Source organism: Halichondria panicea, chromosome 13 (assembly GCF_963675165.1).
Source record: "Halichondria panicea chromosome 13, odHalPani1.1, whole genome shotgun sequence".
Lineage (NCBI taxonomy): Eukaryota > Metazoa > Porifera > Demospongiae > Suberitida > Halichondriidae > Halichondria > Halichondria panicea.
The window spans coordinates 4,267,468-4,295,422 of record NC_087389.1 but is presented as its reverse complement, the minus strand read 5'-3'; the positions used below and the strand labels follow the sequence as shown (position 1 = coordinate 4,295,422).

At 41.3% G+C, this 27,955-nt stretch overlaps 1 protein-coding gene, 1 long non-coding RNA gene and 3 pseudogenes across 6 annotated transcripts; 3 read left to right on the top strand and 2 right to left on the bottom strand.

Annotated features, from left to right (window-relative positions):
• The first annotated feature begins 305 nt into the window (after positions 1 to 305).
• LOC135346500 (dual specificity protein kinase splB-like) lies at positions 306 to 27,761 on the top strand. 5 transcript variants are annotated; one of them, XR_010398044.1, is made up of 10 exons: positions 306 to 1,489; positions 1,538 to 1,654; positions 1,704 to 1,841; positions 2,069 to 3,152; positions 4,683 to 4,754; positions 4,805 to 4,993; positions 5,058 to 5,113; positions 5,209 to 5,301; positions 17,373 to 17,493; positions 20,562 to 20,703. XR_010398044.1 is itself a non-coding variant. In XM_064544129.1 (9 exons), exons 1-9 carry the CDS (start codon positions 419 to 421, stop codon positions 27,177 to 27,179), a joined length of 3,246 nt encoding a protein of 1,081 aa, XP_064400199.1. In that variant the 5' UTR covers positions 306 to 418; the 3' UTR covers positions 27,180 to 27,761. The 5 variants fall into 5 exon arrangements, 4 of the variants coding, with proteins under 4 accessions (XP_064400199.1, XP_064400200.1, XP_064400202.1 ...); XM_064544129.1 differs by lacking the exons at positions 17,373 to 17,493; positions 20,562 to 20,703 and adding an exon at positions 26,754 to 27,761; XM_064544130.1 differs by lacking the exons at positions 17,373 to 17,493; positions 20,562 to 20,703 and adding an exon at positions 5,498 to 5,636.
• Positions 5,383 to 14,987, top strand: LOC135346502 (uncharacterized; annotated as a pseudogene).
• LOC135346414 (uncharacterized) lies at positions 15,670 to 17,359 on the bottom strand (annotated as a pseudogene).
• Positions 19,347 to 20,703, top strand: LOC135346505 (uncharacterized). Its single transcript, XR_010398045.1, has 2 exons — positions 19,347 to 19,923; positions 19,983 to 20,703. It is a non-coding gene; the product is annotated as an uncharacterized LOC135346505 (long non-coding RNA).
• LOC135346504 (uncharacterized) lies at positions 20,998 to 22,925 on the bottom strand (annotated as a pseudogene).
• Positions 27,762 to 27,955: the final 194 nt, after the last annotated feature.

The following is a 27,955-nucleotide window of genomic DNA, read 5'->3' as shown; positions in this document are numbered from 1 at the left end:
TGACTCAGATAAGCCACTGTACTATTGTAATTTTTAAACAAAGGAGAATTCGAAGATATCTATCATGCCAAGCTGCGTTATCTAACTGGTGAGATGGTAGATGTAGCTGTGAAAACTCTACAGGCCAGTGTGAAACGAATGTTATGAATCTAAGTAAACCATTAACACAATTCACAGCTTGTTTTAGCAGTTAAAGATGAACTGACAACAAAAACAATTCGGGTAATAGCAAATAAACAAGCTGTGATATCCGTTAGGATTGTTTACAGAACTCTATTCAAATACAAAAACAAGTACAAAACCTCCTACATTCACTACACTCCTGACCTGGATCGAATCCAACAAACCACTCGTTTCAATCAACAGCACAAGCTAGAAGCTATTGACTGATCTTCCGATTCAAATTCATAAATACAAAATGAGTGAAGACATTCACTATTTGCAGGAAATCAGGGACACACCTCGACTACAGCCGTACATCAAGCAAGGAGTGGTATCCACGGGAAGACAGCTTGGAAGCGGAGCATTTGGTTATGTTGTCGAGCTCCAGTTTTACGGAGCAGCTTGTGCAGGTAAGAAAATACATGAGACGTTTCTTGATCCACTAAACAAAGGTATCCAACATATCGTTGACAAATTCCTCACTGAGTGTGAGCTAATGTCACAAATGCATCACCCAAACATAGTTCACTTTTATGGCCTTGCTTTTCTTGACGATAGCTTTAGTCCTGTTCTCGTAATGGAACGACTCGACAAAAGTCTTGACGATTTTTTGGAGACAATTCCTGCAAAGGAAGTTTCATTGTTTTTACGGCTGTCTATTCTCTATGATGTTGCAAAAGGCCTCGTCTTTTTGCACTCCTATCAACCACCGATCATACATCGTGACCTCACTGCACAAAACATCCTCCTCACATCTACAACGCAAGCAAAAATTGCAGATCTTGGAAACTTTCACATCATCGACCCAGAAACTGTTGCTAGACATCTCAGCCAAACTCCAGGCACACTTGATTACATGCCACCGGAAGCCAATGGTGCCCCAGCCATATACGACACTGGCCTCGATATATTTTCTTTTGGCCACATGTCTCTTTTTGTTTTTGGTCATCAATTTCCAAGTCCTCTCCTGCACTCGACTTACAGCGATCCAAACAGCCACCCTCCGAACAAACTGTGTGCAAGAAGTGAAGTGGAGCGTAGAATTACGTACTTTGAAGAAATAGAAAAAATGAAAGCAATTCCTTCCGAAGTGATTGGAATGGTAAAGCTCTGCTTAGATAACATGCCAGAGTGTAGACCAACATCCAAGAAAATGTCTGAAATGCTGAGCTCAGCTATGCACCAGGAAGATCAAAAGGCAGCGTTTTTAGAGCAGGCTGCTTCATTGCATGAGACTTCAAAGGAGAACGCAATGAAAAAACTAAGCATGTCAATAGAACAACCCCCTTCAATTACAGGTGCAAGTATTCAACTAACTAAAATCATGGTAATTAAGTTGACATTATGTATTGCTTTTAATAATTGACTGTCACAGGGTGGCTCACACTTTGTGATGGAGATGCAGATATGCCATGGGAAGAAAAAGAATCAATGCAGCAAGCGTTGTGTTCTCCACCTTGAAGATGGAAAACTGAAATATCAAAAGTGGTCTGTGAGTGTTGCATTATCTTCAATGCCTTTACTTTAATTTGAATCTTTAGGAAAAAAAAGTCAAAGAGCTGAATTTGGAAAGTGTTAATTCTGTTGAACCAGTTTATAAAGTACCACAGTTCCGCTTTGCTGTGCATTTCATGCACAAAAAAAAGAAACAAACTTGGTATTTCAAAGCAGATACAGAGGTGGATTATACTATATAATCACGTATACACAGTAAAAACAGATTCGTTATAATAACATAAAACATCTCAAATAAAATGCATCATTTGAAATTTAATGTAGAAATGACATAAATTTCTGTCATTTCTACATTAAATTTCAAATGATGCATTTTATTTGAGATGTTTTATGTTATTATAACGAATCTGTTTTTACTGTGTAGTACATACTATTATATTCAGTTTTGCAGGAAGAGCGTGATTGCTGGGTCACTGCTTTAGGGATATTCATAAATCCATCTCAGCCTGATCTTGCCTACGAGATTGTTGAGCCATTCCCTCAAACACCACGTGCACAGAGAAGAGAAAAGTCACATCCTTTACCCTCACTACCTTTGCGGTCAAGATCGAGTGAAACAGAACTGCCTCGAGTGTACACTGAAGCGGATGCAGCTTTGCACCAGAAAGCACAGAAGGTAGCATTTTCAAGGCAGACTGCTTCACTGCATAAGACATCAGAGGGAAATTATGAGCAGTTTAAGCCACACTATCACAGAACAGTTATACACACACAAGAAAACCCGTCCTACAACATGCTAAGCACAAAGCCTCAAATGCAAGGTGCCATGTCTGCTATAGGGAATATAAAGCAAGATTCCTTAACAGCCAGTTCAGTAAGCCAAGGACAAATGCTGTTTTCGTCAAAAAAGGCGAAGAAAATATCTCTACAAGAATTCAAATATTTTGGCAATACATCAGAGGTCTATGATGATGTAGCATCAAGGGATTATGATGATGTAGATCTAGCATCAGAGGAGCATGATGATGTAGCATCTGAAAACTATGATGATGTAGTATCAGAGGACTACGAGGATGTAGATCTTAGACTAGCATCAGAGGAGTATGATGATGTAGCATCAGAAAACTACGATGATGTAGCATCAGAGAACTGTGATGATGTAGATCTAGCATCAGAGGAGTATGATGATGTAGAATCAGAAAACTACAATGATGTAGTATCAGAGGACTGTGATGATGTAGATCTAGCATCAGAGGAGTGTGATGACATAGCTAATACATCAAAATGTATTCAGAAAACCGACATAGATCTAGATCTAGATGATAATTATGACGAAATTTGTAGATTTAGGTATATAAACATCACCAGTAAGAAGGAGTCTACTGCCGGTACAATAACATCACGCTCTACTGAAGTTCAAATCCAAGAAGAGCAAACAACACCAGTAGGAGGTGGAACTCCATTGCCTGGTCTGTACGGTGGTAATGAGATTATGAGAGTCAGGTCATCTTCACTTATACAAGGCAGCTGTGAGGGTGAGGGGAAAATAAATGTCTTTGCAATTTACAGTCTGAATTGTTATAAAACGCAATGTCGTCTTGAGCATAGCTAGTTGCATAGCACAGAGATTAAAAGAAAAACTATGCTAACAAATAACATAGACTATAAGATCTATACAACTTTAGATCATGTTTGCCATAAATACTGCATGCAATTTGATTGGCTAAAGGAAGTGTTTTATCCAACTTAGAAAATTATGTACTTATTTAGAAAATCATGTACTTACCATTGCAGTATCTCCAGAATTAGGAATAGTAATGTTCATATAGAAGGTTGTTATTCTACTTATAGTTAGCTCTACTAGAGCGATAGTTTTGGTAGCTGGAAACTACAAACTATAGTTAATGCACCGTTTCATGCAAGTGCTCTATGGAAGTTCAAGAAGCTCATGTAGTTCGAAGCGAAACCGAGTGCTACATAATGCTTCAAGAATATCTGCTTGGCCAATAATATCCATAGAGCACTCAGTGCATTAACTAGTACTTAATTGCTCCAATTATATAATAATATAATTGTATTGTAAACTAATAACATCACCAAGCGAATAAACGTTTATATTTGTTGCCCAGTGAGTGGGCAGATCAAAACAATCTAGTGCTCTGATATGCTATAACATGCATGTTTCACTGCATGCATGTGTGTAAATGCAGTCCATGGATGAAATCTGCTTTATATAATTACATGGAATCTCACTCAAAACACATGAATGGCATGCATACATGCATGAAGGTTTACCAAACTGTCAAATCACTGCTTTTATAGGGACCACACTGTACAATATTTGTGGTTCCTGCATATGGAAAGTTTGCTATGCACTATGCATGGTTTTCATTCTGTAATTCTATAAGAAAACTACATATCTATGCACCAAGTGGTTTCTATACTGGTTTCTATGCTGGTTTTATATGGAGTTTAATGAAGTTAAACGGAGTTAATGGGGTGGAGCGTAGCCTTCACATTGCGCATGCCTAGCAGGCATCGCCTCGTGCGGAAATCTGCCATCTCACTCGCATTGCCTCAGGCTGAAATTTGTCTAGCTATCACTAAAGCGGGCTAGCTGTTTTTACTGTTTCCTACCCACCCATTCCCCTTTTGTTTTTCTTTCTCCGGTATGTTCATACCGCGATGGGGCACCATAGGAGTGGGCTCGTACCCAGCTACTTACCTAATTTGTCTTGGAATAATGATATTCATTGATCCAAATTAACCGCAGGGAATTCGCAGCTAATGATATTCATTGACGGCATCCTCCTACGCTGCTCCACCCCTCCAACTCCCCATAACGCTTATGGGTGGTTTTTGAGGTATTATCGCTGATTGCTAATCACCGGTTCGAAGCGTAACCAACATGAAATGCAGCAAATGGTTTTCAAGGCAAAAAAATAGTTATTACGCTGTTTCAATGCCCAGTAGTAGATTGTGATCAAGGGCCTTTACTTAATAGCCATGTAAACTAATACAAATCCTCAATCATTGATAATTTGAGCATGCATATTCCTATTCAGAGACAACCACTACTCTTGAGGTTGAGATGTCAATGTTTCAAGACCTTTCTAATATGAAAATAATTGCAAAAGGTGTTGTAGCAATATTATAGCCAATCTGAGTACAATATATAGTCACGCAGGTGAGTTTGGAGATGTTTTCTGTGGCAAGCTCCAGAACTTGACGGGAGAAATGATAGACGTGGCGGTGAAGAGAGTTAAATGTGAGAACGAGAAAGAGAACAACAACTTTGAGAGGAAGATGGCCGCTTCTGCCAATTCTAGCATGAAGCATCCCAACATTGTCCGCTTTTATGGAATTATTAAAAAAGGTAAGAGAAGTCCGATAGTCAGAAAGTGGTAGAATACCTTAATTATGGTAAATCATACCTGCAGAGAATTGGATCGTGATGGAATACATGCCTCTTGGAGACTTGAAGACATTTCTAATGGTTAGTGTATAGACTTCAAGATTGTTCAAGATACGATAATAATTATTATGTGATTTTAATTGCTTCTATTCCTTTTACCAAACACATGCATGCAGAAAAACACTCGACCAGTGAGGCAGCTGATGAAGTACATGCTAGACATAGCAATGGGCATGGCTTTTCTTTCAGAGAGAGGTTTGATTCACAGGGTAAGTATAATATGCACAATGCTAATCAGATTCTATAGTAGAAAGATCGACATGGTATAAGTAATACAGTGCATCTAGTCTAAAGAGTAGAATTAGTAAAACCAGTAGGTTTTACATAGGATTGGCAGTGGGTTTGCCCGTGTTTAGCAATATTTCAATTATTTTGACTCATGTTCAAACTGTTCTATCTCTGCAGGGAAAGGTCACATCAAGGAACTGGCTAGACAGATAGTTTATTTAGCCTTTTCTCTCTTTGTATCTCTCATTTCATAATCCATGAACATTTTAATGAATGAATATTGTCATTTTAAAAATTGCACTATTTCTACGTTTCACCGCTCTTTGTCTGACTGACTAAGTAAGTAAGTAAGTAAGTAAGTAAGTTTCTTGCCCAGCATTTGCTCCAAGTACAGCCATCTCCAGGACATTCTGCACAGGGTTTCCAAACGACTACAACCTGGATTACAAAGCGCTTCTTCAGATTTGCGATTGCTTCCACGAGGCAGATGACCTCTCAGTCTCTATTTCTCTTATACCTAGACAATTCCGCCATCTTTGTGGCCAATTAATAATAGATAGGCGTGGCTAATAAACCGTGCGCCTAAAATCAGTGCAGCAGTGCTTTTCCAGAGCCTGAGGTGTTGCTTTTCTTCACACTGTTCCTCTAGCTCCCTTTCTCTGACAGGCATGCTATATGCACTGGCTAGATATCATGCTCTTAAAATGGCTGTCATTTAATTAATACTGATTCGCAAATTCAACATATCAAGCAATAATATTATTACTCATTACTATAATTATTAGTCCAGAGATATTCGAGAAGATATCTGATTAGTCCTGTCTTCTCTTCTTGAACTTCTGTACTGCCTCTTGACGTTCCACTTATGCATGTCATGATACGTAAACTGTACTGAAAAAGAAAGGGAATCCGACTAGAAAAACATTTGCAATGTGAAAAATTGCTAGGATTGGCCAGGGGAACCACAAAAAAGCGTGGGAACAAGAAATCAGACGAGAGCATAACTCCAATCCGTTACAACGTCATGAACATGTACAATACATAGTATATTAAATAATAGACTGTGTTCCAGATCCATCTATCAGCTTCCATCCACCACATCATTCCGTGCAGGTCACCAGTACGGTCCGTGCATGTTACTATATACGCATGGATGGACTGTGTGTATACATGTGCTCAACACTGCATGTATTAGGAACATCAATTCATCACAAATCGCCCCACATTCCAAAATGGATGTATAATAAATATATATAGGGATTGGTCATCACTCCACCAGTAAAAATTGCGTGGCATATTGGCTGGGAAAACATGGGAAAACTACCAGTACATGTGATTGACGTTGTAACGGATTGGAGTTATGCTCTCGTCTGATTTCTTGTTCCCACGCTTTTTTGTGGTTCCCCTGGCCAATCCTAGCAATTTTTCACATTGCAAATGTTTTTCTAGTCGGATATAAAAATAGGTGAGTAGTTGTACTTAAATGTATCTCAAGATTGGAACATTTATAATAAATTGTGCTGATACCATCGTATATAGGTGAATAAATAAGCTACAAAAATGTTTCCCCATTAGTTGTTATAGTGAGAAATCATTTTAGGCGAAAATGGGGGTGATCGTAAAATAAGTGTGTAACATCAATATTATATCTCCGAAACTAAAGTATTTCGGGACAAATTTTTCTTATCAAAAGTTTGATAATTTATTCAAGCTTACTCGGTGTAATTTTTGGACCTTATAGCTGTGAGATTTTCTTCAAATCTCTCCCTAACCGAAACGGCACTAAAAAGTTGCAATTTTGAGCACTGCAGAGGATGTGTAGATATTTAAGGAACATCGAACCTTTAGCCAAACTATCTATAATTAGATGTTATTAACAAAGTTCCAAACCTTACAAACCCACCACCTTATGTTGCCATGGACACATTTTTGAATATATTGTAGCTTATTCATTCACCTACACAATGGTATCAGCAGACGTTCTTAGAAATGTTCCAAGCATAAAATATTTACATTCATGTACTGTACAACTACTCACACATTTGTGGCATTCTATACTCTTTAGACTGGATGCACTGTAAGTAAAGTGGACAATTATGGGGTGCCATTTGTGTTAAAATTAATACAAATTACACGTACATCATAAATGAATATATATATAAATGCAGGTGGTGCATATGATATGCAGATGCCCCATATGTAAATGCAGCATGTGCATATAGCATATGCATATAGCAAATGCAGCACATACACATTTGTATATGTACCTGATATATATAATAAATGCAGAGCGTCATATAATATATGTATAGCAGTCGCATTATATAATGAAAGTACCACGGGTGCTGATGCCTCAGTGGAGGTGCCAAAGCTACATAACATAAAACTACTAATAGCTAGCTTTTATACACACATTGATTATAATTATCATGATGAACATTTTGCTGCATGCAATCAACCAAATAGTGACCATGATTGTTGTTAAAAACGATCGATGCCAAAAGTTCAAGTCTAAAATTAATGGGTGCAAGTACAAGTCAGCAGAGCCTTGCAGCTCTCTGCTCACTCTTGCAGCTACCAATAGCTAGCGTTCTAGTGCAGAGCTAACTACTAAGTAGAGTAGTAACACTCGGTGAACAAGTGTTGCTACGGACTCTTTTGAAAAGGCTACAATGGCATTCCAAGTAAAACAAAACCTAGGCATACAGTCGAACGCCAAGGCAGTTTTTTAATTAAAAACAGGAAATGCTTCCTATCACTCAATCTGGCTTGTGGTTTTGAGCTTGTAAACTTGCAATGACTTATACCTACTTTAGATCCCATTTGAGTGTATTTAGCAGGGAACTATGAGCTATAGTATCGGTACTATAGTACTATCTTTGCACCTACTATTTATGCCAAGATGATACGCTGTTGATATTCTATAGTATGTTAGCCTCGATTTCAGGCCGCGAAGAGAAAGGCGGCCTGTTATATATGGAAAGCCAAACGTTTCAAAATTACACATAAAATACGCTTGCGATAAGTACAAAATAGCGCGCGCAAACATTCCGTGTACGCGCGTTAATAACCATTCACGCGAGCAAAATCCAAGATTTGCACGCGTGCAAAAGCAAACAACTATTCACGCGAGCAAAATTTACTCCAACAAAAGTTCACCCAGGGTTCAGGATTTCTTTCTTTATTGCCTCAATCATCATTTCTAGCTAGCTAGCTAGACGACCAACAAAGAAATACAAAATGGACCTAAAATTTAATAGACACTTTGAACAAACCATTGACATTTGCTTGCAACAAAGGACCCCTAGTGCCCAAAGTCTAGAGTTGGTGGATATAGGAATGACGAATGTCTCACTATTAGATCTAGCAGTACAGTGCCACCAGTTTTGTATTAGCCGGGGAACTACAGGAAGCTAGTGCTTTCTCAGTTGTTAGTACAATGGGAGACTGAACTACAAACTACTTTGGAAGGAAGATTTCTTCAGACTTCTGAGTCCAACCAACGAGCGTGAACTCCGCCCAACTAGACTGGTGCTGGTGCTTATTTTTTAAACAGGAATACAGTCCTAGCACCAACTCTAGACTTTGGGCAGTAGGGGTCCCTTGTTGCAAGCAAATGTCAATGGTTTCTTGTATAAAGTGTCCATTTTCATTTCTTTGTTGGTCGTCTAGCCAGCTAGTAAAAAAGGAGATGATGATTGAGGCAATAAAGAAAGAAATCCTGAACCCTGGGTGAACTTTTGAGTTGGAGTAAATTTTGCTCGCGTGAATAGTTGTTTGCTTTTGCACGCGTGCAAATCTTGGATTTTGCTCGCGTGAATGGTTATTAACGCGCATATACGGAATGTTTGCGCGCGCTATTTCGTACTTATCGCAAGCGCATTTTATGGTAATTTTGAAACGTTTGGCTTTCCATAGTTATACCTTGTATCCGCATGCACGAAATAATAATTTTTATTGACAACAATTTCATCATACAAATTGTAAAAAAACGGACAAAGTTACAAAAAGGAAGAATACGTATGACAATGTGACCAAAATGGCAGCTTTCCAGAGACACTAATCAAAGTAGAATAATTATGCTGCAGCAGTGTTGCTTCTTCTAGCTCTGTTTATCAAAGGGAGACAGTTCAGTTCAAGAAGGCCTCCCAGACAGCTAGTGCCAGCTAGGAAGAGTGGTTGACTCTTTAATACATCAGTAGATCTTGAGTGATATTAACTTCTAGAGTGTCGAGTTAAAGCTTATTAAAAGCGTTCAGGAGTAATCATTAGCTTCTTTATCTTCAGCAATGACTTCCTGTCGAACATAAAGGCAAGATTTAGTAGCAGAAGACTTGCCTGGTCCATATTACCACAGCCTTATCAGGGGACCCACAGGAACACATCATGCCTTTCCTATAACATCTGTAGCCTTACATACACGGATTACCCCCTTTTTGGTAGACTCTATTTAAAGAAAGGAACTCTCTGTTTTTGAATTCAACAGAGGTCTCGCGGCAGTATTAAGACTAGTGAGATGCTATTTCAGGAAGAAATGCACAATGATAAACTATGGCACATTGTTATTGTACACGAGGCACAGTGAAATGCATTAATTTGGACTCTCACCTTGGACTCTATACATATAGAATAGTTATGACACAATACTTTTTTGTGATTACTCCAGACACTAGAGGAATGAGTGTATGGGTATCCTCAGTGTATGTTCATATGTGGACCAATATTAAAATGGCGGACATCTTCGAAGCGTCAGCGGTGATGGACGTCAACACTGAGGAAGATTAATAGAACAATTGCAACTGATGAGAATGAATTAATTCATAAACTAGATCAATAATACCACTATTACACACAATTCGTGGTTACATGCAGCAGTTTTATGCAGTCAGCCAATCAACCATACACAAAATAATGTTGGTTTGCAACCTCCTATAACTTTTTGTTCATACATGGCAACAAAATGAATGTTAGTTTACAACAACCTTACCTTTACAGTTTACAATGATCAGATCTGCTTCAAATGCTTCGGAACCGAAAATATAACGCTGGTAGTCACTCAACTAAAATGTAGTTGTCTTCTTTGACACAGTGTAGTGTGGCTTCTGTAAAAGCATTTGCCTCGAGTGATGCCTCAGACTGTAGCTCTTGATGATCTACCTGGATATGACAGTCACAGTTGCTTTTGAATATTCCCTTCTGCACAATGCAGTACTGAATGAAGTCAACCCTCTTTCTCGAACTAACTCAACCAATGATGTAATGCATAATGCATACTTAAATAAGTGTACGGCATTTACATTGAACTTCCGGGTCTTGGCCGATAACTCGAGAACGAAGCATTATTTTGCAAATCCACGAATTAAAATTAAAATCCAAGTAAACATGACTAGAAGCCTATAGAAACTCTTACTTGCACTTGATTCATCCTTGAGCAGCTGTAGCGGTCTACACACACACACACACTATACCGTATACCTCGCTTGCACATGCGCACCGAGGCATAATAAATGCAGCAGTCCCATAATTATAATAAATGCAAAGAGTGGGTAATGATCGTCCATAATTGTGGGACATTAAATGTGGTTAACATCAAGGACCCGTGTAGCTTCGACCCCAGGCCGTATGGCACGCCAAGTGTAACAAAAATAAATAGCGCTATAGGACGTCATAAAGTAAGGGAAAACGTCATGCATGCAAGACGTGCTGTAATCGTTACAAGACGTGCTGTAACGTTACAAGACGTGCTGTAATTTAGTGCGAGGCTCAAGGTCAAAAGGTGACTGGGTGTTCATTAATTAAAATGGTTGATCAAAGAGCTGGAGTAGCTGGGCGGAGCCCGGCACCCGTTCCCAACGGGTGGCCGGGTGACACGCTTATATAGGATTTGTACTGCTGCACTGAGGAGTGCAGCCCAATCAGATTGCAGTATTGCAAGTGGTTGGTTAACACCCACTTAGCTAGGTGGGTGTGCAGCTGGGCGGAGCTGCCTTGAGCAAAATGGAGAAAGTTACACAAGTTGTCACAGCTACAGAAGCTGCTAACCAGCTTGGAAGTAGTCACTTCTTTTCTGAGAGACAGAGATGTCTTTGCTGTATTGCCTACTGGATTTGGAAAGAGCCTTTGCTATGCTTGTTTGCCTGCAGCATTTGACAAAATATTGGAGAAGGAGAAAGGTCATTCTATTGTAGTAGTAGTAGTTACTCCAGTCCTCTGCTGGCCATCATTCATGATCAGGTATGTAAGGCTAGATAGAACATACATATAATTATACGTACATGTGCATATGAGCTGTTTACACATAACTAGATCATTCTAAGCTGGATGCTTTTATTCTATTATTATATAGGTAGCCATCTATTGTTCTAAAGGCATCTCTAGCACATATGTCTCGGGCGAGATGTCTGATGCAGCTACAATGGATGCGATCTTCCACGGAAAGTATCAGCTAGTATTCTTTACACCTGAAATGATCATCAGCAAGAAGCATTGGAGAAGACTTCTGGGGGGAGATGTGTATGCTAATAGACTCAAGGCTTTGATAATCGATGAAGCTCATTGTGTGAAGAAATGGTATGTATTTGACTCATCGTTTATTATTAACATGTGTACCAATAATATTATTGCAGGGGTGAGACTTTCAGGCAAATGCTGTTGAGAATTAGAGAAGTGCGCAGCCTCATTCCAACATCAGTTCATGTGATGGCGCTAACAGCAACAGCTACCCGAAGTGACATTTCATTCATTTCTCGTATTGTTGGCCTAAGAAACCCATTTGTCATTACGAGAGTCCCAGTAATCCCAAATTTGATTTATGCTGTTGGATTGTTCAAAAGTATACCAGAGACATTCCAAAACTTGGCCCAGAAATTGGTAATCGAGAGAAACAAGTTTCCCACAACAATCATATATGGACGTTCTTTTGGTGTGTGGTGACATGTACCTCTTCTTTAAGGATTACCTTGGAGCTGCATTCACAAATCCTGATGATGCACCTGATCTTCCTGAATTTCGCCTCGTGGACATGTTTACAAGTGTCACTGATCCAGCCCATAAATCTGAAATCATTCGTTTATTTAAGGGTGATGGCAATCTTCGCATTGTTGTAGCTACTATGGAATTTGGTATGGGTGTTGATTGTCCCAACATTCGGTAAATCATTCATGTTGGCCTGTCAGACGATATCAGTAGCTATGTACAAGAGACTGGTAGAGCAGGTCGAGATGGTAAACCATCACGTGTAACCCTTTTGAAGGCAAGAATTTACCATCAAGTTGATAATGAGATTAAAGAATATGCTTCAAACTTCAACACTACAGATTGTAGAAGGGATAGTCTTTTCCGAAATATTGACAATTACAAACATGTTGATCTCGGTTTCAATTGCTTGTGCTTGTTCTAAGTCATGTTTATGTGGACAGTGTGACCTAAGACTTAGTTACTTCTTTCAGCTAATTACAAATTTTATTTTCATTATTACCTGTGCTTCAAGAAAGCTGCTATATCTACCGAAACATTTCCTGCACATTTTGGGCAATCTGTTTTTATCACTGCCATTTACAATACTGTTAATGTCGACATCAGCACACATCTGTTCTTCCTCATTCTCCAGTAGCATTGTCCACAGGTCCAACACTTCCTTTCCAGCTGGACCATCAAGAGCTCTCCTGTTACCAGGCCTTGATAGCTCATCCCCACATCCAAAACATTGTAGCACTTGGGCCATTCTTGCTCAGTACTTTATTTATTTAGTAGCAAAGTCATGTTGTTCAGTGCCAGCCAGTGTGGTGCAGTGCGGTGCATATTGCGTTTAACACCCACTTAAAATGATTATATTCATGATGCTCCAAGCAGTATTACATAACACACAAGTACAAATCCTATATAAGCATGTCCCCCGACCTCCCGTCAGGGACGGTCGGGCTCCGCCCAACTAGAGCTGGAGCTGGAGATCGAGTGTGGGGATGGGAAACATTTCTCCAAGAAATGGAGACTTTCCTTACTACGGTAGATAGAGAAATCGATTATACTCAGTCTACTAGTTATGCCCAGTTCGTTATTGAGAGGTTTGAGGTTTGTATACATGCTCTATCTTCCCTTCGTGTACAAATTGAAGATGATGGCGATGATGAGACGATTGAAGTTTGCACGGCATTGAAGGAAATAATGGACAGTTGTGTGTTGCTCAAGACAATGTGGTACACTCGACTTGATGAGTTGGATGCACACACAGACGGAGGCTACCAAGTTCCCCAGGTTGCTAGGAGAGTAGGACGTGGCCGTCCCCAGCTATTTATTTGTCAAGACCAGTTGGAATACCTATGTAGTTTAAATTTCACTTGGACTGAGATTAGTAAACTATTGGGTGTCTCTCGAATGACTATCTATAGAAGAAGAGGGGAGTTCGGCATTCTAGATGTTCATAGTGCTGCAAGAAGTATAAGTGACAGTGATCTACGTACAAAGCTCCAACAGGTGCGTCGAGAAATGCCAAATATGGGAGAGACACTGGTGATTGGGCGACTACGGTCATTGGGATATGCTGTCACTAGACAAAGGGTGCGTAATGCTATCCACGCAACCGATCCCCTGAATGCAGCTCTGAGATGGAGAGGAATCCTCACTGCTCGGCGCCCTTACTCTGTTCCCTCGCCCAACTCTCTATGGCACATGGGTAAGTCATATATAGGTGTTGTGTGACCAGGTTTATGGTTAATGTGTGTCAATTAAGTTTTAGATAAAGGAGCCCAGATGTGTGTACATGCATGTATATAGGTTGGAGCCTTATTATTATAGTAGTAGCAAGACTTGTGTATACAATACATGCATACTAATCATATCTTGTATTCGTACAGATGGCCACCACGCTTGTGAGATGGGGCATGGTAACGCACGGGGCTATTGACGGATATAGCAGACTCGTCGTGTTTCTTCGCTGTAGCAATAATAACACTGCCGAAACAGTTTATAATCTCTTCCTTTCAGCTGTCCAACGGTTTGGACTACCGTCAAGAATGCGATCTGACTACGGTGGTGAAAATTATCGTGTAGCAGCACATATGCTAGAGAGTAGAGGATATGACCGCAACAGCATGATAACTGGCAGTTCCGTGCACAACCAGCGGATTGAGCGCCTCTGGCGCGATATGCATCGTTGCGTAACAGTGATATTTTACAAGTTATTCTATTACCTAGAGCAACATGGTTACTTGGATCCTGATAACATGTTTCATCGGTATTGTTTACAGTACGTCTATCTTCCACGTATCAACCAGTCACTGAAAGTATTTATGGAGGGTTGGAACTGTCATGGGGTTCGAACGGAACACAATCTAACACCACATCAATTATTTGTGCGGGGAGCACTTCAAATGCAGAGAAGAGGACTTCAAGCCCTAGACTTTTTCGAACATATTGATGAAATGTATGGTGTAGACGAAGAAATCAGTACGGGTGATGACGATTACACAGTTCGTATACCCCCAATTGGTCTTGCATTGTCTGATGAGAATATGGCTTTGTTGAAGGAAAGAGTAAATCCTCTGGCAGACAGCGATAATTTTGGGATAGAACTGTATGTTGAAACACTTACTTTTTTACGTACTTTGATTAACTGAGATTTGTTAATGAATGTGCAGTGCGTAATGCCAGTAATAATTACAAATTTATATCCAAGTTGAATGATGGTACAGTGCATGGAACCCCTCTATAACGGACACCTTTAATTGGAGAACAAAAAGTTTTGGCCGTTGTTAAGGGGTTGTTTTGTATGCAAACTTTTGGGACCTGGGTGTCTGGCCGTTATGTCGCAGTTGGCCGTTAAGAGGGGTTCCACTGTATATAATTTTTATCATTTATGTTAATGAATGTCTGTCAGATGCAGGTACACATAATTATATAGACACACTATAAAGAGTATGACTAATATTATAGTAGTACTGCCAATACACAATGTTAGGACGTATATTATTATTATACTGGAATAGGTTGCAAGTACGTAGCCACTGTATATACACTTGGTAGATATTGTCATATAGTTTTACAGATGCTGTTTGTTAGTCTGAGTCAAATTTCTCATTGGCTTGTGGCACCGTCTTCAATTATACCTGAATCCGGATAGAAAAACATTTGCAATGTGAAAAATTGCTACAATCCTATGTACAACCTACTGATTCATATAGCATTTGAACGTGGAACATTTGTGGAACAATCATAATTTTTACATGCATGCTTGCAACATGATAATCATGTTAAGCTCATGCAGATAACTATATAATTATATCTTCACTGTGACAAATGCAAGCACATGCATGTACTACTTGCATGCATGTATAGAAAGAAGGTCTTGCTAATTTTGCATTCATAAGTTATAGGTGTTATATATAACAATTCTCCTGGGACCAAAGCTTGCATGCTTTTTATTGGACCTATATACCTACATCACTCAGTAATACAAAAATCACAGCGATGAATGCTTTACAATACAATAACATCGTCATAAAGGTAATAATTATGGCCAAAAAACATTGACAGACATGCATGCAGTGTTATCAATATTGCAAACGTCAATAGCTGTCCATTCTCCACAAGTACTCGCTTGACAAACAAGCTCGGAACTCAGAAACAAACACTTGGTATGAAGGGTATGTTGAGGATAGAATCAGGGATGGTGCACAGGTGAGGGCAATGGGTCTACGTGAAGAACCGGTAAGAGCGTTAAATTCTAGAGATATTTTTGAGGAGGAACACACTGAGCTGCCAGTAACGAAGCGCAGAAAAGTTCGCAATTCATCCAGTCCCATATTTCCTATAAATTGACGCAGATAACCTAAAACCCTATCTTGGGATTGATCACCACCTTCAGCTTCCTCGAGCATCTTCAACACCATGGCAGAAGACACACTCAGTGCCCAGTAAAGCATTCGAAGACCATCAACCATCATGTTATCCCAGAACACTTGGTGTTGCTCAGGCACTCCGCAATGGATAAGAGACAAAGCAGCAGCAGGCTTTGAAACAAACTCGTACCTAGCCAAGTTTACCACCATCTGCTTTAAACTATTTGGGGTAGGCACTTGTCTGCTATTGTATCGACTGAACAGTGATATTAATTCGCATTTGATTTCAGAAGAAAACACAGGAACTTGCTGTCCAACCACAGCCATAGCTTCCTTAAGAATACCTGCCTAGTGAATACTTACACTATCGATGAATGACTCCAAAAGAACAGTATCACTTAATGAGACAGAAGTTCCTAGCAGAGATTGAACTAAACAAGGGAAGGCAATCCGAATCGGAAGAATTCCTGACATTATGTACGAATGTGAAAGTACAAGACCAAAGGTGGAGAGACACGCTTTATCCATTTCAGGGTGGACTACAGGACACAAGAGTGAGCTACCATCAAAGAGACGCTCATAGGCAGATTCACTGTGCTACAGTAACTGTAGAATCATGTTTGGCAGTGCTGTCGAAAGTGTGCCCATCATTATACCAGTATGATAACGTGCCCACCCCTATATACCTTATATAGATTTGATGTTATAATTATGTTCTCGTGCAATAATTATTATAGCTGCAGATTATATATAGTGTTAGGACGATGAATTAAAGTAATAGTGTATAGGACTCAGTCAATATTATATTGGAAATTCCGAATAGTGTAGGAATAGTGTGGGGCATGCAGGGTCAATGATAATCAGTATAGTAGAAGTGGTGGGTATAAATGGGAGTGAACCCCTCAGAGTTTTTGGCACTCTGAAGTGGTTGACCAATGGTTGCTAGCATGCAATGATAATCCTGCTAGTTCATTTATGGGAGGCTTAAGGAAGGAGCGAGTGCATATACAGACCGCCTTGTCGTCAGTGTTTTTCCACAGTAGCTGAAACAAAAGAAAAGGTATTGATTTGCATTTACCTTCAGCATGCAGTCGTGCATGGTTACTGAGCCGCCTGTTTCCTTTCATGCATGGTGGCCCAATTTGTTCCTGAAGATAACCCACATTGGAGCAATTACCTTCTCATGCTGGAAATCACAGACCATCTATTTTCCCCAGATCTCGACACTCAGATGAAGTTGCTTACCTCAAAAACCCTTCAATAGCCTTTTGTGAGCTCTATACTGATGCCCCCAAAATGCACTATCTGATGCATGCATGCACCAAGACTGATCATTGAGTAAGTGTGCACATGTATACATATATACTGTATATAGTGGGTAATTATAGTGGGTAATTGTCGATTTGGCGAATGAAGGTGCATGCATGAGGGTCACCAAAAATTAAAAATCGCCAATGCCCAGTATATCCCACGTGGTTAATAATGCCGTGCCGTAGTATACTATGGAGTGTCGTTTGTGTCAAAACACCATGTGTAAAAACTGCATGTCTAATCCACGTCATGCACTTCACTATTTCACTATATCAGTGTCCCACTACTATAATTAAAGCGGTCTCACGTACCGGTCTCACGCTTTACTAAATCGGTGTCCTGATTTACTAAATCGCTGTCCAGATATTTGTTCCCGCGCTGCGTGTTACTGCAGCCTTTTTAATTGCGCATGCTCAAAGATTTGCAGTATTAAAGGCATTGAGTGTATGCGAACTCACAAGGTTCATATAATATTATATAGGGCGCTGTTCCATGCAACATCGTCAAATGAAAATTGCCAAATTTACCCGCTATAATTATATATAATTATGGTGTAAAATACTCTGCATGTATATAATGTATACATGCATGCATGCATGCCTGCATGATATAGTTAAGACATGCACGCATGTGCTTTTTGTGACAGTATATTATTTTTATATCCTTGTATAGTGTTAGTTGCAACTCCCTGCATGCATGCATGGGGTATCAAGTGGAGTAAATGTAACCATGCTCTTGTATATAGGTTTGGTCAGTGTATAGCTATATATATTAGGCCAAACGTACGTTCAAACTCGTTCAGCAATTACAGTTGGACTCTTGTTAAACGTCACCAGCTACTGCAGTGCTATATATATGTTCCATCATGGGGGATTACTTTGGACATGCAGGAGCGTCTGGATGTTAGTCCAGGTGCATGATACCGGAGGGTAGAATTCAGTGTATCCATACAAACCGAGTGATTGGTCAATAATGATTTTATTGCCAGTTGCTATATGACAGCAATAAAAAGGCATACTGAGAACAAAGAGTATATACATAAGTTATAGAGTTGAGAATGAATTCTTAATCTAGACTATATACATGTTGGCTACTCAAGAGAGATCATGCATGCATGCCCCTGAAGGTGCCTCTCTGATGAAAAGGGTCCTTTCTAAACATCGATATAGTCTATATAACTCATTCTAAATGCGTTACTCAAGCTCTATATGCTGCAATGACAAAGAAGTTTTAAATTGCAGCTGCATGTATGGCCATGGCAAGAAAATAGATTTTACGTATGTAAACAAGTGATATATACATGAAAAGCATGTGAAAAACATACATGCATGCATCAACATCCCTAACCACAGGGATCTGTATATATATGATTCCCTATACATGCATGTATATGATTCCCTATACATGACGTATATATCATTCCTATGTAAAAGCAGGTTCTGCATGTAGCACAGTTATAAACCACTGCATATATACCTAACCACATACCAACGGGCAAGAATAACTGTGTGCATGTGTATACTCCCCGGGTGATTCAGTAGCCTCACTGAGTATAGGCCCGGAGTTGCAAAAAGAAGCTGTAGGTAAGTTGTTATTACATGACTGTGAAGACTATACCTATACAGCTGGCTGTTATGTACTTATGTACGTAATACTATCAAGGGCGTATAAAAGAAGAGAGGGCATGCAACTCCAAGAGCAGAATTCAAACGTGGGCGGATAAATGTGCATGACTGTGCATGAAATACTAAAAATAGACATTTCTATTTTTAGCACTGCATGCAAATGCACACATTCCTCCGCCCACGTTTGAACTCTGCTAGCTACGTGTACTGATAGTGGAGTTGCATGCCCTCTCTTCTTTTATACACCCTTGATACTATTAATTATCGGAATTTTTAATTTGTTATGTATATTGTTGCACGACAATTGTTCCTATTAGAGCAAATTGGATAAGAGTGGATGGTAAAAGCCAGCCGTCATCCTTTAGAAACTTGATCAAGACTGTCCAGTGTTCGTTCAAATTGTTGATAATTATTGTGGAAAACAACCCATTTGCAATTTAACTGCATCCGTTTTGATCGTCACTATCATGTTTTTATACACTTACCAATCCATACACTCTTACATATTTATCCCATACAACCCCTTATATCATCTGCAAGAGAACAGTTTGTGGACAGCACGCTGGTTATATAATTACGTAGAACACTCAGTAGGTCCTATAAAATCAAAATACTGTGCATGTGAGCTTTGGTTGGTATATATACATGTGTATAAAGGCAGAATTGTTATAAAACAGCTATTATAATGATAGCATATCAAATTAGCAAGACCTTCCACATAACTATGTGTAAAATACATGTGAATAGGGTTTTAGGTTATCTGCGTCAATTTATAGGAAATATGGGACTGGATGAATTGCGAACTTTTCTGCGCTTCGTTACTGGCAGCTCGGTGTGTTCCTCTTCGAAAATATCTCTAGAATTTAATGCTCTTACCGGTTCTTCACGTAGACCCATTGCCCTCACCTGTGCACCATCCCTGATTCTATCCTCAACATACCCTTCATACCAAGTGTTTGTTTCTGAGTTCCGAGCTTGTTTGTCAAGCGAGTACTTGTGGAGAATGGACAGCTATTGACGTTTGCAATATTGATAACACTGCATGCATGTCTGTCAATGTTTTTTGGCCATAATTATTACCTTTATGACGATGTTATTGTATTGTAAAGCATTCATCGCTGTGATTTTTGTATTACTGAGTGATGTAGGTATATAGGTCCAATAAAAAGCATGCAAGCTTTGGTCCCAGGAGAATTGTTATATATAACACCTATAACTTATGAATGCAAAATTAGCAAGACCTTCTATACATGCATGCAAGTAGTACATGCATGTGCTTGCATTTGTCACAGTGAAGATATAATTATATAGTTATCTGCATGAGCTTATGATTATCATGTTGCAAGCATGCATGTAATAATTATGATTGTTCCACAAATGTTCCACGTTCAAATGCTATATGAATCAGTAGGTTGTACATAGGATTGTAGCAATTTTTCACATTGCAAATGTTTTTCTATCCGGATTCAGGTATAATTGAAGACGGTGCCACAAGCCAATGAGAAATTTGACTCAGACTAACAAACAGCATCTGTAAAACTATATGACAATATCTACCAAGTGTATATACAGTGGCTACGTACTTGCAACCTATTCCAGTATAATAATAATATACGTCCTAACATTGTGTATTGGCAGTACTACTATAATATTAGTCATACTCTTTATAGTGTGTCTATATAATTATGTGTACCTGCATCTGACAGACATTCATTAACATAAATGATAAAAATTATATACAGTGGAACCCCTCTTAACGGCCAACTGCGACATAACGGCCAGACACCCAGGTCCCAAAAGTTTGCATACAAAACAACCCCTTAACAACGGCCAAAACTTTTTGTTCTCCAATTAAAGGTGTCCGTTATAGAGGGGTTCCATGCACTGTACCATCATTCAACTTGGATATAAATTTGTAATTATTACTGGCATTACGCACTGCACATTCATTAACAAATCTCAGTTAATCAAAGTACGTAAAAAAGTAAGTGTTTCAACATACAGTTCTATCCCAAAATTATCGCTGTCTGCCAGAGGATTTACTCTTTCCTTCAACAAAGCCATATTCTCATCAGACAATGCAAGACCAATTGGGGGTATACGAACTGTGTAATCGTCATCACCCGTACTGATTTCTTCGTCTACACCATACATTTCATCAATATGTTCGAAAAAGTCTAGGGCTTGAAGTCCTCTTCTCTGCATTTGAAGTGCTCCCCGCACAAATAATTGATGTGGTGTTAGATTGTGTTCCGTTTGAACCCCATGACAGTTCCAACCCTCCATAAATACTTTCAGTGACTGGTTGATACGTGGAAGATAGACGTACTGTAAACAATACCGATGAAACATGTTATCAGGATCCAAGTAACCATGTTGCTCTAGGTAATAGAATAACTTGTAAAATATCACTGTTACGCAACGATGCATATCGCGCCAGAGGCGCTCAATCCGCTGGTTGTGCACGGAACTGCCAGTTATCATGCTGTTGCGGTCATATCCTCTACTCTCTAGCATATGTGCTGCTACACGATAATTTTCACCACCGTAGTCAGATCGCATTCTTGACGGTAGTCCAAACCGTTGGACAGCTGAAAGGAAGAGATTATAAACTGTTTCGGCAGTGTTATTATTGCTACAGCGAAGAAACACGACGAGTCTGCTATATCCGTCAATAGCCCCGTGCGTTACCATGCCCCATCTCACAAGCGTGGTGGCCATCTGTACGAATACAAGATATGATTAGTATGCATGTATTGTATACACAAGTCTTGCTACTACTATAATAATAAGGCTCCAACCTATATACATGCATGTACACACATCTGGGCTCCTTTATCTAAAACTTAATTGACACACATTAACCATAAACCTGGTCACACAACACCTATATATGACTTACCCATGTGCCATAGAGAGTTGGGCGAGGGAACAGAGTAAGGGCGCCGAGCAGTGAGGATTCCTCTCCATCTCAGAGCTGCATTCAGGGGATCGGTTGCGTGGATAGCATTACGCACCCTTTGTCTAGTGACAGCATATCCCAATGACCGTAGTCGCCCAATCACCAGTGTCTCTCCCATATTTGGCATTTCTCGACGCACCTGTTGGAGCTTTGTACGTAGATCACTGTCACTTATACTTCTTGCAGCACTATGAACATCTAGAATGCCGAACTCCCCTCTTCTTCTATAGATAGTCATTCGAGAGACACCCAATAGTTTACTAATCTCAGTCCAAGTGAAATTTAAACTACATAGGTATTCCAACTGGTCTTGACAAATAAATAGCTGGGGACGGCCACGTCCTACTCTCCTAGCAACCTGGGGAACTTGGTAGCCTCCGTCTGTGTGTGCATCCAACTCATCAAGTCGAGTGTACCACATTGTCTTGAGCAACACACAACTGTCCATTATTTCCTTCAATGCCGTGCAAACTTCAATCGTCTCATCATCGCCATCATCTTCAATTTGTACACGAAGGGAAGATAGAGCATGTATACAAACCTCAAACCTCTCAATAACGAACTGGGCATAACTAGTAGACTGAGTATAATCGATTTCTCTATCTACCGTAGTAAGGAAAGTCTCCATTTCTTGGAGAAATGTTTCCCATCCCCACACTCGATCTCCAGCTCCAGCTCTTTGATCAACCATTTTAATTAATGAACACCCAGTCACCTTTTGACCTTGAGCCTCGCACTAAATTACAGCACGTCTTGTAACGTTACAGCACGTCTTGTAACGATTACAGCACGTCTTGCATGCATGACGTTTTCCCTTACTTTATGACGTCCTATAGCGCTATTTATTTTTGTTACACTTGGCGTGCCATAAGGCCGATCCGTCTCCAATTTAACGCTAGGTCGTTCAACTTCGTTCTATTAAAAAAAATCGGCCTGGGACCGAGGCTAGGACCCGTGGTGCTGCATTGCCGGAAGTGTGACACACAGCCTAGCGCATGCGTGTGAGGTACTCTAGGTAGTGCAGACTACTCGTGGCAGTAATAAATATTTGATCAGGTAATGTGCCTAGAGCTTTTCCGTCTTTGTTAGAGCTGTTCGTGATCCATGGCGGACCTTCCCATCACTCCAGTCTCGATGGCCCGTCGAGTTCGGCTGCAGGAACGGAGAGTGCTCCGACGGCACTGGCGACCCTGCAGGCCATGCTGGTACAAACCGCCCCAGTCCCACCTGTCTTGCGCTCTCTGCTATCCTCTCTACCGTCCGGTATGTCTTTTGTACCCACACCCCCACTCTGGTGGGCGACTGGCCTCTCTCCTCTCTCTATTCTGAGAATTTGAAATCTGCATGGCTGACTTGGGGCTGGAGTTTGGGGTACCTACTCTCAAGCTGCAGCTGCATATGTTAGAGAGCTCGGGGTCTACGTCTGACGACCTACTCTCAAGCTGCAGCTGCATAGGTTAATGGGCTAGAGAGAGCTCAGGGTCGGCAAGACCTACTCTCAAGCAGGTTGGGGCGTTTCTTTAGGGTGACAAGCGGTACTTTATGGTAGTTTAAGGGCGTGTTGTTGTTGTTTTATTTAACCCTTGCAGCTTTGCACCTAGGGTCCATGCCAACTTCCTGGGCTATAGGTGTCAGCACTCTGGCCTGCCTCGCATCGGCGATGGCCAACCCTCTCATGTCGCTCGTGGCATCGGCTGTGGTGCCCAGCAAGGTGATCCCACCTCTCAAGTGATCTGTGGTGGAGACTATTATATCTGGGGCTTTTCTGGACTTCAGTGAGCTGCCTCTGGCCAAGGGGTTTGCTGCAAGGTAACTTTGTGGTGGCAAACGCTTCAGACATGGCAGACTCGATGCGCGTCGTCCCCGACTTTAACACTTGGGTGCAGTGTTTTGCAATTTATGCGGCAGTACTGATTGCCAAGGCACCAGAGCGAGCCCCGTCCCTCCTCAGCTATATGTCAACAATGGTATCGGTTCCCGTTGTGGCTACTGTATGACTGGAAGTCCTGTGGCGAGGCAGCCGAATCTGGCAGGACCGACTGGTCGAAGGTGGATGGTGGCTTCCACTCGTATTGTTTTATTGGGCAGGGAGTGCCCCGTGGTGTGGTCCTTGTCGGTCCCTCGATCACTCCGCGGCCTCGTGCCCCGTTCAGGCTCAGGACTCCCCACCAGGTTCGAAGCGTCTCTTCTCGGCCACCATGCAGCAAGCGATCTCTTAAGAGGAGGCCCCCTCCGGCGTCGACCTGTCGGCGGTGGAATCGACCGGGAGAGTTGGACTGCCCGTTTGGGGTCGATTGCATCTACTTGCATGTTTGTGCAGCTTGCAAAAGGGATTTCCCAGAGCCCCGCAGACGTCCTGCTTGAGGAACAATTTAGAACATTGTGGCTAGCTAGTGTCGTAGAGTAGTGTAGTATAGGGTAGTTTGTGGCATGCTTTGTGTTGTATTGCTAATTGTGTGTGTTGGGGGGAGTTGTGTATTTATTTGGGCCTTCGGGGACGCCAAAGGTGCTTCGAGTACACCGTCAGTTGGCGACTCAGGGTTCGGCACCTTCGGGGCTGCCAAGGGTTCACCCGAGTACCTCAAGTTGGCAGCCTATGGTCGTGGTCTGGTTGTGGCGTGCGGCTGTTTATGGTGTGCTTCTTGTGCAGGTGCAGGGCCGTCCCAGTCAGAAGCTCACTGCCCTGGGCGCGATGGTTCCCCCTGTTCGAGACAGAGGAAATCACGACTCCTGCAATGTGAGAGCATCCCAACCGCCTACTGGCAGTGTATGTCACCCAAGGCATTCACCACGGCTTCAAAGTATGTAGTGCCTCGCATCCACTGCCCCTTTGGGGTCATCCCCAAAAAGGCAAAACCAGGCCACTGGTGCCTGATTGTGAATCTGTCTTCTCCCGAGAATGCTAGCGTCAACGACGGTATCGACAAGGACATGTGCAGTACGTCGTATATCACAACCGACAGTGTAGTAGATCGTATTTTACAGGTGGGGAGAGGAGCCCTGCTGGCAAAAGTCGACCAGCAGGCATATCGGATTGTTCCAGTGGACAGGCGACTGCTAGGCGTTCAATGGAAGGTGAAGTGTTGGTGGACAAGGTTCGGCCGTTCGGGCTCCGGTCGGCCCCAGCGATCTTCACAGCCTTAGCGGATGCTCTACAATGGATAACGGTCCAGCGGGGAGTCAGCTACATCGCCCACTACCTTGACGACTTCATCACCATGGGCCCACCGGAGTCCTCAGTTTGCTGTAATCATGGCAACTTGTTCCCTCACTGGCACGCTGCTGGAGGTGTCTAAGTGCGAGGGCCCGTCGTCGACGATTACCTTCCTGGGTCTGGAGGTTCGGTTGGAAATTCGCATCAGGATCATGGGAGAGCCCGGGATCTGTTACTGGAAACGGAGATATGAGGACAAAATGGCAGAAATTAATATAGCGAGATTGAGCTGATGCATAGGTGTGTTGAGTGCTAGGGGCTAGCGCATCGTGAAAGTAGAGTTCGTCCAAGGCCGTGACGTCCAGTCCGGCTTGAGCGAGATCAACAGGGCCACCAGTGCCGGGGGATGACCGTGGGCGTCGGGTGAGCCTGCGGGTAAAGGGAGAAAAAGGTAAACCGATTGTTCCTAGATAGCGCATCGGCCAGCGAATTGTGGACGCATGTGGGACGCCGACACCATAAATTTTGCCATGAGGAAGCAAAGGCTCCTCATCAGGTGCATGAGGGAATCATCTCTGCTAGTGCCTGCATTGACCAGTGCCACGACCGCAGCATTGTCCGACCGGAAGTGGACGAGGCGAGAGACCAGTGAGCGAAGTACTTGGGCTCGCTCCCTCCGTATATATAGTGACTTAATAGTTGGTTACTGTTCCTAATTTCGTGTAATTATTCCTTTGTGTCGTGTATTCTATTACTGTTTGAAGTATCGTGTATACTCTTACTGTTTGAATTATCTTTTATAGTGTGACCGTTGGTTTGGGCTCGTTTTGGGCCATCAGGTTATCGGTAAGACTCGCCCTTCGTAAGAGGACAGGAGTTTAGCTAATCTTTCCCCGCTGAGATAGCCAGCCCGAGTGTTGGGGTGCGGTCAGGGGGTGTGGACAAGCGAGCTCCTACCGCCAAACCTATGCCCTTGGGGTCGAGTTTGGTTCGGGAACGCAGAATGTTAATTGTTAAAAAGGATTGATGCCAAAGTCTAAAATTAATGGCTGCATCAGGAGAGCCTTTGCAGCAGAGCTCTCTTCTCACTCTTGCAGCTACCAATAGCTATTATAGCGTTCTAGTGCAGAGCTAACTGCTATAAGTATAGAGTGGCAACACTTACCATGGACAAGTTTTTCTACGCACAAGGCTGCAATGGCATTGCAAGTAAGCAACACTTAATTGGCATAACTCGAGAACGAAGCATTACTTTGCCTAAATTATGACGCTACTGCATTTATATATATCAGGTACATATACAAATGTGTATGTGCTGCATTTGCTATATGCATATGCTATATGCACATGCTGCATTTACATATGGGACACATACTGCATTTTGCATATGGGGCACCTGCATATCATATGCACCACCTGCATTTATATATGTATTCATTTATGATGTACCTATAATTTGTATTAATTTTGACACAAATGGCACCCATAGACAATGCTTAGTAGAAAGGCATGGGATAAATACGATAATTATTAAATGTAAATGCAGAATCTGGTCGCTAGACATATACTAATGGCCTCTGGTGGTGAGAATTGCAAAGTATCTGACTTTGGTCTACTCCGTCAACTCCCAGATGACATGAATTACTATATCGAGAGAAGTAATGGAATATGTCCAATTCGTTGGATGGCACCAGAGAGTTTAGGTGAAAAGAAATTCTCATTCGCTTCAGATGTCTGGAGCTATGGCATAGTCGCCTGGGAAATTTTCAATCCACACTGCGTACCATTCGAAGAGTACGATAACGTTCAAACGGTCATCAAAATTTCGCGTGGGGATAGATTGAAAATCCCCACACACTGCCCGGAAGAAATTGAAATAATAATGCAATCCTGCTGGAAAGAAAAGCCCATGGATAGACCAACCTTTAGTCAGCTTGCTACTTTGCTAGCACACAAAATTCATGCATTTTAGTATATAGCTATATAGATAGTGAGTGTGATATTATTTTGTGGGACAACGTGTGGTTATAGTAACATTATGTAACTAAACTATGATATCCGCTAATGTGAGTGTTACAGTTTTAGGATGCATGAAGAGCAATATATCGCTATAGTGAGCGGTTTTCTTCCATGCATACAGCATTTTTTTAGAGTGAGTAAGTACATGATCTATGTAGATAATCGAGATGGACAGCAGTGTACGCAGTCATCTGCAGCTGATCAAAGAGTTCCCTCAATTGCAGCAACCCGTTAAATTTAACAGTATAGCTTAGTAGACCAAACTTTCCTGCATTAGGTGTACTTTTGTTTGACACCATAATCACATGTAAAAGTAAGAGTAACTATGCTGCATGAATCTAGATGATTGAATGTGTAATGATATTGTAAGGGGTACTTGATACAGGTCCAATATTGGAAGGCAGTTGTTGAGCTCCAGCTTTACGGAGCAGCTTGTGCAGGGAAGAAGATACATGAGACATTTCTTGACCCGCTAAACAAAGGTGTCCAACATATCGTTGACCAATTCATCGCTGAGTGTGAGCTAATGTCACAAATGCATCAACCAAACATATAACTTTATGGTTTTTCTTTTTGACGATAACTTCAGTCCTATTCGCGTAATGGACAAAAGTCTTGACGATTTCTTGGAGACAATTCCGGCAAAGAACGTTTCATTGTTTTACGCCCACATATAACTTTTATGGTTTTTCTTTTTGATGATAACTTCAGTCCTGTTCTCATAATGGA

What these genes read in the sequence shown, in the direction of transcription:
- LOC135346500 (XM_064544129.1), top strand. Translation starts at nt 419, where the DNA reads ATGAGTGAAGACATTCACTATTTGCAGGAAATCAGGGACACACCTCGA. An exon ending in TGAAATATCAAAAGTGGTCT is followed by an intron (nt 1,655 to 1,703) that starts GTGAGTGTTGCA and finishes TTGAATCTTTAG; the next exon opens with GAAAAAAAAGTCAAAGAGCT. An exon ending in AGAGAGGTTTGATTCACAGG is followed by an intron (nt 5,302 to 26,753) that starts GTAAGTATAATA and finishes ATGTAAATGCAG; the next exon opens with AATCTGGTCGCTAGACATAT.